Genomic DNA, 7,839 nt, shown 5'->3' with positions numbered 1-7,839 from the left:
TTTGGGGCACCCGAGGGGATTTGGGATTTGGGGAGATTTGGGGATTTGGGGGGAGATTTGGGGGGTTTGGGGGGCATTTGGGGGATTTCGGGGGATTAGGGGTTTGGGGGCTTACACCGTGAGACCCTGGGGGGCACCGGGACCACCGGGGGGGCACCAGGAGGGGGATTTGGGGGGATTTTGGGGTGGGGGGGTCAATTTGGGGGGGGGTCTCGGGGAGCTCAAGGGGGTCAGTGGGAGGGGTCAATATGGGGGTTATTTGGGGGGTCACAGCCCTGTCCCCCCCCCAAAAACGGCGATCCCGCTGCTGCTCACGGTGATGGAATTGGGGATATTTGGGGGGCATTTATTGGGGGTTTCAGAGCGGGGGGGTCCCGGGTGGATTTTGGGGTGTCCCGGGGTGGGGGTCTCATGTGTGTCCCCCAAAACGGCGATCCCGCTGCTGCTCAGGGTGATGGAATTGGGGCTGTTTGGGGTTTTTTGGGGGGAATTTCAGAACGGGGGTGTCTCGGGGCTGTTTTGGGGGGTCCCGGTGGATTTTGGGGGTCCCGGGTGGGGGTCTCATGTGTGTGTCCCCCCACCCAGACGGCGATCCCGCTGCTGTTCACGCTGTTCGAGCTGGGCCGGAACCCGGCGGTGCAGCGGGCGCTGCGGGAGGAGCTGCGCGCGGCCGGGGCGGTCCCGCTCGGTTCGGGGGTCCCGCCCGGCTCGGGGGTCCCGCTCGGTTCGGGGTCCCGCCTGAATTCAGGGTCTCCCCGGCTTTTGGGGAATCCCAGAACGGGGCGGGGGGGCTGGCCGGGGGTCCCCGGGGATTTTGGGGGTCCCGAGCCCCGCCCCGAGCTGCTCGCGCAGCCGCTGGCGCCATCCCGGAGACCTCAGGTGGGCACCGGGGGCACCGGGGGCACCGGGGGGACCGGGGACTGGGATGGACTGGGATGGGACTGGGAGGGACTGGGAGGGACTGGGAACTGGGGATACTGGGAGGGACTGGGAGCACTGGGGATACTGGGAGGGACTGGGATGGACTGGGGGGACTGGGAGAACTGGGGTCCTGCCTGGGACTGGGATACTGGGAGGGACTGGGGGTCCCGGGACAAACTGGGAGGGACTGGGGATGGGGGGGCTGGGGATACTGGGAGGGACTGGGAGGGACTGGGAGGGACTGGGAGGGACTGGGGGGACTGGGATGGGACTGGGGAGGGACTGGGGTGACTGGGAGGGACTGGGGACTGGGGGGGGGACTGGGGACTGGGAGGGACTGGGAACTGGGACTGGGGGGGACTGGGAGGACTGGGGATACTGGACTGGGATGGACTGGGAGGGACTGGGACTGGGGGGGGGACTGGGGGGGACTGGGAGCACTGGGGGGACTGGGAGGGACTGGGATGGACTGGGAGGGACTGGGAGGGACTGGGGGACTGGGATGGACTGGGATGGGTGGGATAAACTGGGAGGGACTGGGAGGGACTGGTCGGACTGGGTTGTACTGGTCTGGACTGGGATGAAATACTGATAAACTGGGAGGGGACTGGGAGGGACCGGTCCATACTGGTCTGGACTGGGAGGGACTGGGATGGACTGGGGGACTGGTCTGGACTGGGATGGACTGGGAACTGGGGATACTGGTCGGGACTGGGAGGGACTGGTCTGTACTGGTCGTATTACTGGTCTGTACTGGGGGGTGGGAGGTCTGACTGCTGGTCATACTGGGAGGGACTGGGAGGGACTGGTCCGTACTGGTCGTACTGGTCCACTGGGAACGGTCGATACTGGTCCATACTGGTCCATACTGGGAGGACTGGGAGCACTGGTTCATACTGGGACTGGTCTACTGGATGGACTGGTCCACTGGGAGAACTGGTCATAACTGGGGATACTGGTCGGACTGGTCTGTACCGTCCATACTGGTCCAAACTGGTCGACTGGACCATACCGGTCCATACTGGTCACTGGGGTCCATACCGGGATACTGGTCCGTACTGGTCTGGGACTGGTCGTACTGGTCCGGACTGGTCCGAACTGGTCCGGGACCTGGTCTGTACTGGACTGGGTCCGCCCTGGGACAAACCTGGTCTGTACTGGTCCATACTGGTCTGTACTGGTCTGTACTGGTCCGCAACTGGTCCATACTGGTCGACTGGTCGTACTGGTCGGGACTGGTCTGTACTGGGAGCACTGGCCCTGGGGATACCTGGGGGGACTGGTCGTACTGGTCAAACTGGTCTGTACCGTCCATACTGGTCTGTACTGGTCCATACTGGTCCGTACTGGTCCGCATTGGTCCACACTGGTCGAACTGGCCCCGCTACTGGTCGGGACTGGTCAAACTGGATACTGGGATGTACTGGGGGTTACTGGTCTGTACTGGGAACGGGGATACTGGTCGGACTGGGAACGTTACTGGGATGTCGGCCCATTACTGGTCTGTACTGGGGACTGGTCCGCAGGTCGAACTGGTGGGCTTCCCCCTTTGTGCCGCCTGCTGTACCCCGTGGGCATCACCGTGCAGCGCTACCCGGCCACCGACGTGGTGCTCCACAACTACCGCGTGCCGGCGGGGGTGAGCGGCGACCGCGGCGTCCCAGGGATGGCCCAAAGCCTTGGTTTGTACTGGTCTTGTACTGACCCAAAGTCTTGGCCTGGCCCAACGAGGTCTTGGGTTGATCCAAAGCTTTGGCTTGACCCAACGAGGTCTTGGGTTGACCCAATGAGGTCTTGGGTTGATCCAATGAGGTCTTGGCTTGGCCCAAAGCCTTGGCCGGGCCCAGCGAGGTCTTGGGTTGATCCAGTCGTGTTTTGGCTTGACCCAGTGAGGTCTTGGCCTGACCCAAAGTCCTGGTTTGGCCCAAAGTCTTGGCTTGATCCAAAGCCTTGGCTTGACCCAACGCCATGGCCTGACCCAAAATCTTGGCTTGACCCAAAGTCCTGGTTTGACCCAAAGTCTTGGCTTGACCCAAAGCCTTGGCTTGACCCAAAGCCTTGGCTTGACCCAATGAGGTCTTGGCTTGACCCAATGAGGTCTTGGCTTGACCCAAAGCCTTGGCCTGACCCAACGCCATGGCCTGACCCAAAATCTTGGCTTGATCCAAAGTCCTGGTTTGACCCAAAGTCTTGGCTTGACTCAATGAGGTCTTGGCTTGACCCAAACCCTTGGCCTGACCCAAAGTCCTGGTTTGACCCAAAGCCTTGGCTTGACCCAAAATCTTGGCTTGACCCAAAGTCCTGCCTTGACATAAATTTCTGACTTGACCCAAAGTCCTGGTTTGACCCAAAGTCTTGACTTGACCCAACCATAGCTTGACTTGACCCAAAACCTTGGCTTGACCCAAAGCCTTGGCCTGACCCAATGAGGTCTTGGCCTGACCCAAAGCCTTGGCTTGACCCAAAGTCTTGGCTTGACCCAAAGCCTTGGCTTGACCCAAAGTCTTGGCTTGACCCAAAGCCCTGGCATGTCCCAGTGAGGTCTTGGCTTGGCCCAGCCATGCCTTGGCTTGGCCCAACGTGGTCTTGGCTTGGCCAAAGTCTTGACTTGGCATAAATTTCTGACTTGACCCAAAGTCCTGGTTTGACCCAAAGTCTTGACTTGACCCAACCATAGCTTGACTTGACCCAAAGCCTTGGCTTGACCCAAAGCCTTGGCTTGACCCAAAGCCTTGACTTGACCCAAAGCCTTGGCCTGACCCAACGAGGTCTTGGGTTGATCCAATCGTGTTTTGGCTTGACCCAATGAGGTCTTGGCCTGACCCAAAGTCCTGCCTTGGCATAAATTTCTGACTTGACCCAAAGCCCTGGCATGTCCCAGTGAGGTCTTGGCTTGGCCCAATGAGGTCTTGGCCTGACCCAAAGCCTTGGCTTGATCCAAAGTCCTGCCTTGACAGAAATTTCTGACTTGACCCAAAGTCCTGGTTTGACCCAAAATCTTGGCTTGACCCAAAGTCTTGGCTTGATCCAAAGTCTTGGCTTGACCCAAAGTCTTGGCTTGACCCAAAGCCCTGGCATGTCCCAGTGAGGTCTTGGCTTGGCCCAACCATGCCTTGGCTTGGCCCAATGTGGTCTTGGCTTGGCCAAAGTCTTGACTTGGCATAAATTTCTGACTTGACCCAAAGTCCTGGTTTGACCCAAAGTCTTGACTTGGCTTGACCCACCCAAAGCCTTGGCTTGACCCAAAGCCTTGGCTTGACCCAAAGTCTTGGCTTGACCCAAAGTCTTGGCTTGACCCAAAGCCTTGGCTTGACCCAAAATCTTGGCTTGACCCAAAGTCTTGACTTGACCCAATGAGGTCTTGGCCTGACCCAAAGCCTTGGCTTGACCCAAAGCCTTGGCCTGACCCAATGAGGTCTTGGCTTGACCCAAAGCCTTGGCCTGACCCAAAGTCCTGCCTTGACATCAATTTCTGACTTGACCCAAAGTCCTGGTTTGACCCAAAATCTTGGCTTGACCCAACCATGGTTAGGCTTGACCCAACCATGCCTTGCCTTGAGCCAACGCGGCGCCCTGACCCCGAGCCCCGGCGTGTCCCGCAGACGCTGTGCCAGGTGGCGCTCTACGCCATGGGGCGCTGCCCCGACGTCTTCCCGCACCCTGAGCGCTACGACCCGCGGCGCTGGCTCGGCAAGGACGACACCACCTTCAAGGCCTTGGCCTTCGGCTTCGGCGCGCGCCAGTGCATCGGCCGGCGGCTGGCCGAGGCCGAGATGATGCTGTTCCTCGTGCACGTGAGTGGGGAACCCCAAAACACCCCCGTGCCCGGGGACACCATGGGGGGTTGGGTTTGGCCATGGTTTGACCCAACGAGGTCTTGGTTTGACCCAACGAGGTCTTGGTTCGACCCCAACGAGGTCTTGGTTTGACCCAACAAGGTCTTGGTTTGACCTCAACGACGTCTTGGTTTGACCCCAATGAGGTCTTGGTTTGACCCAACGAGGTCTTGGTTTGACCCCAATGAGGTCTTGGTTTGACCCAACGAGGTCTTGGTTTGACCCCAATGAGGTCTTGGTTCGACCCCAACGAGGTCTTGGTTTGACCCCAATGAGGTCTTGGTTTGACCCAACAAGGTCTTGGTTTGACCCAACGAGGTCTTGGATGAGTCAAAGGTCTTGACTTGGCCCAATGATACCTTGGCTTGAACTCTTGGCTTGACCCAAACTCTTGGCTTGACCCAACAAGGTCTTGGCTTGACCCAACAAGACCTTGGCTTGACCCAAACTCTTCACTTGACCCAAACTCTTGACTTGACCCAATCATGCCTTGGCTTGGCCCAATGAGGTCTAGGCTTGACCCAACAAGACCTTGGCTTGACCCAACAAGACCTTGGCTTGACCCAACAAGGTCTTGACTTGACCCAAACTCTTGGCTTGACCCAAACTCTTGGCTTGACCCAAAATGCCTTGGCTTGGCCCAATGAGGTCTTGGCTTGACCCAACGAGGTCTTGGCTTGACCCAAACGCTTGGCTTGACCCATCCATGCCTTGGCTTGGCCCAATGAGGTCTTGGCTTGACCCAATGTCTTGGTTTGACCCATCAGCCTCTTGGTTCAACCCAATGCCTTGGCTTGACCCAATGAGATCTCCTCTTGCTCCTGACACCTGACCTTGACCCAACATTTTGGTTTGACCCAAAACCCCTTTGGCTTGCCCCAAAATCCCCTTGGCTTGCCCCAACATCTTGGATTGACCCAATGAAGTCTTGACTCAGTTCACCGTCACTTTGACCCAACGACGCGCACCCCTGACCCGAGGATTCGGCTCAACCCCAAAACCTCCTTGGCTTGGCCCAGAATCATCTCCATTTGACCCAAAACCTCCTTGGCTTCACCCAAAACCATCTCAGCTTGACCCAAAACCTTGGACTAACCCAAAAATCATCTTGATTTGACCCAAAACCTTGGTTTGACCCAAAACCATCTCGATTTGACCCCAAACCATGTTGATTTGACCCAAAACCTCATCTTGACCCAAAACCTCCTTGGCTTTACCCAAAACCATCTCGATTTGACCAAAAAACTTGGCTTGACCCAAAACCAGCTCAGTTTGACCCAAAACCTTGGTTTGACCCAAAATCATGTTGATTTGACCCCAAACCAGCTCGATTTGACCCAAAACCTCCTTGGTTTGACCCAAAACCATCTTGATTTGACCAAAAAACTTGGTTTGACCCAAAACCAGCTCAGTTTGACTCGAAACCGCCACAGCTTGGCCCAAAACCTTGGCTTGACCCAAAACCATCTCAATTTGACCCAAAACCATCTCGATTTGACCCGAAACCATGGCTCGACCCGAAACCATCTCATTTTGACCCAAAACCATCTCAATTTGACCCAAAACCATCTGGTTTGACCCAAAACCAGCTGGTTTGACCCAAAACCATCTCGGTTTGACCCAAAACCATTTTGATTTCACCCAAAACCTTGGCTTGACCCAAAACCAGCTCGATTTGACTCGAACCCTCCTCGGCTTGGCCCAGCCCCTTGGTTTGACCCAAAATCTCCTGATTTTGACCCAAAACGTCCCTGGCTGACCCCGCAGGTCCTGAGCAACTTCAGCATCGAGGCCGTGTCCAGCGAGGACGTCCCCACCGTGTTCCGCTTCATCCTCATGCCCGAGAAATCGCCGCTGCTGACCTTCCTCGCCCTCGAGTGACCAGCGGTCACTCACCGGTCACTCAGGGGTCACTGGGGTCACTCAGTGGTCACTGGGGTCACTGGGGTCACTCAGTGGTCACTCAGTGGTCACTCAGTGGTCACTGGGGTCACTGGGGTCACTGGGGTCACTCAGTGGTCACTCAGTGGTCACTCAGTGGTCACTGGGGTCACTCAGTGGTCACTCAGTGGTCACTCAGTGGTCACTCAATGGTCACTCATTGGTCACTCAATGGTCACTCATTGGTCACTCAGTGGTCACTCAGTGGTCACTCATTGGTCACTCAGTGGTCACTCATTGGTCACTCAATGGTCACTCATTGGTCACTCAGTGGTCACTCAGTGGTCACTCATTGGTCACTCAAAGGTCACTCAGTGGTCACTCAGTGGTCACTCAGTGGTCACTCAGTGGTCACTGGGGTCACTCAGTGGTCACTGGGGTCACTCAGTGGTCACTCATTGGTCACTCAATGGTCACTCAAAGGTCACTCAATGGTCACTCAGTGGTCACTCAATGGTCACTCACTGGGGTCACTCAGTGGTCACTCAGTGGTCACTCAGTGGTCACTCAAAGGTCACTCAGTGGTCACTCAGTGGTCACTCAGTGGTCACTCAATGGCCACTCACTGGTCACTCACTGGGGTCACTCAGTGGTCACTCATTGGTCACTCAGTGGTCACTCACTGGTCACTCAATGGTCACTCATTGGTCACTCAATGGTCACTCAATGGTCACTCAGTGGTCACTCAGTGGTCACTCATTGGTCACTCAATGGTCACTCAATGGTCACTCATTGGTCACTCATTGGTCACTCATTGGTCACTCACTGGTCACTCAATGGTCACTCATTGGTCACTCAATGGTCACTCAATGGTCACTCAGTGGTCACTCATTGGTCACTCAGTGGTCACTCAATGGTCACTCATTGGTCACTCAGTGGTCACTCAGTGGTCACTCAATGGTCACTCATTGGTCACCAGTGGTCACCAATGGTCACTCATTGTTGGTCACCAGTGGTCACCCAGTGGTCACTCATTGGTCACTCAAAGGTCACTCAGTGGTCACTCAGTGGTCACTCAGTGGTCACTCAGTGGTCACTGGGGTCACTCATTGGTCACTGGGGTCACTCAGTGGTCACTCAGTGGTCACTCAGTGGTCACTCAATGGTCACTCATTGGTCACCAATGGTCACCAAAGGTCAC

At 56.7% G+C, this 7,839-nt stretch overlaps 1 protein-coding gene across 1 annotated transcript; it reads left to right on the top strand.

Annotated features, from left to right (window-relative positions):
• The first annotated feature begins 2,339 nt into the window (after positions 1–2,339).
• On the top strand, positions 2,340–6,765 carry LOC115916953 (cytochrome P450 11B, mitochondrial-like). Its single transcript, XM_030970688.1, has 4 exons — positions 2,340–2,382; positions 2,448–2,560; positions 4,524–4,715; positions 6,525–6,765. Exons 1-4 carry the CDS (start codon positions 2,340–2,342, stop codon positions 6,636–6,638), a joined length of 462 nt encoding a protein of 153 aa, XP_030826548.1. The 3' UTR covers positions 6,639–6,765.
• Positions 6,766–7,839: the final 1,074 nt, after the last annotated feature.

The sequence above is a fragment of the Camarhynchus parvulus genome, unplaced genomic scaffold (genome assembly GCF_901933205.1).
Source record: "Camarhynchus parvulus unplaced genomic scaffold, STF_HiC, whole genome shotgun sequence".
NCBI lineage: Eukaryota > Metazoa > Chordata > Aves > Passeriformes > Thraupidae > Camarhynchus > Camarhynchus parvulus.
Note: the sequence above shows the minus strand (reverse complement) of the source record. Positions and strands in the feature narration are given on the sequence as shown.

Coding starts and splice junctions, on each gene's coding strand:
- LOC115916953 (XM_030970688.1), top strand. CDS start 2,340: ATGTACTGGGGGTTACTGGTCTGTACTGGGAACGGGGATACTG. Junction 2,561..4,523: donor ACTACCGCGTGCCGGCGGGG/GTGAGCGGCGAC, acceptor CGTGTCCCGCAG/ACGCTGTGCCAGGTGGCGCT. Junction 4,716..6,524: donor TGATGCTGTTCCTCGTGCAC/GTGAGTGGGGAA, acceptor CTGACCCCGCAG/GTCCTGAGCAACTTCAGCAT.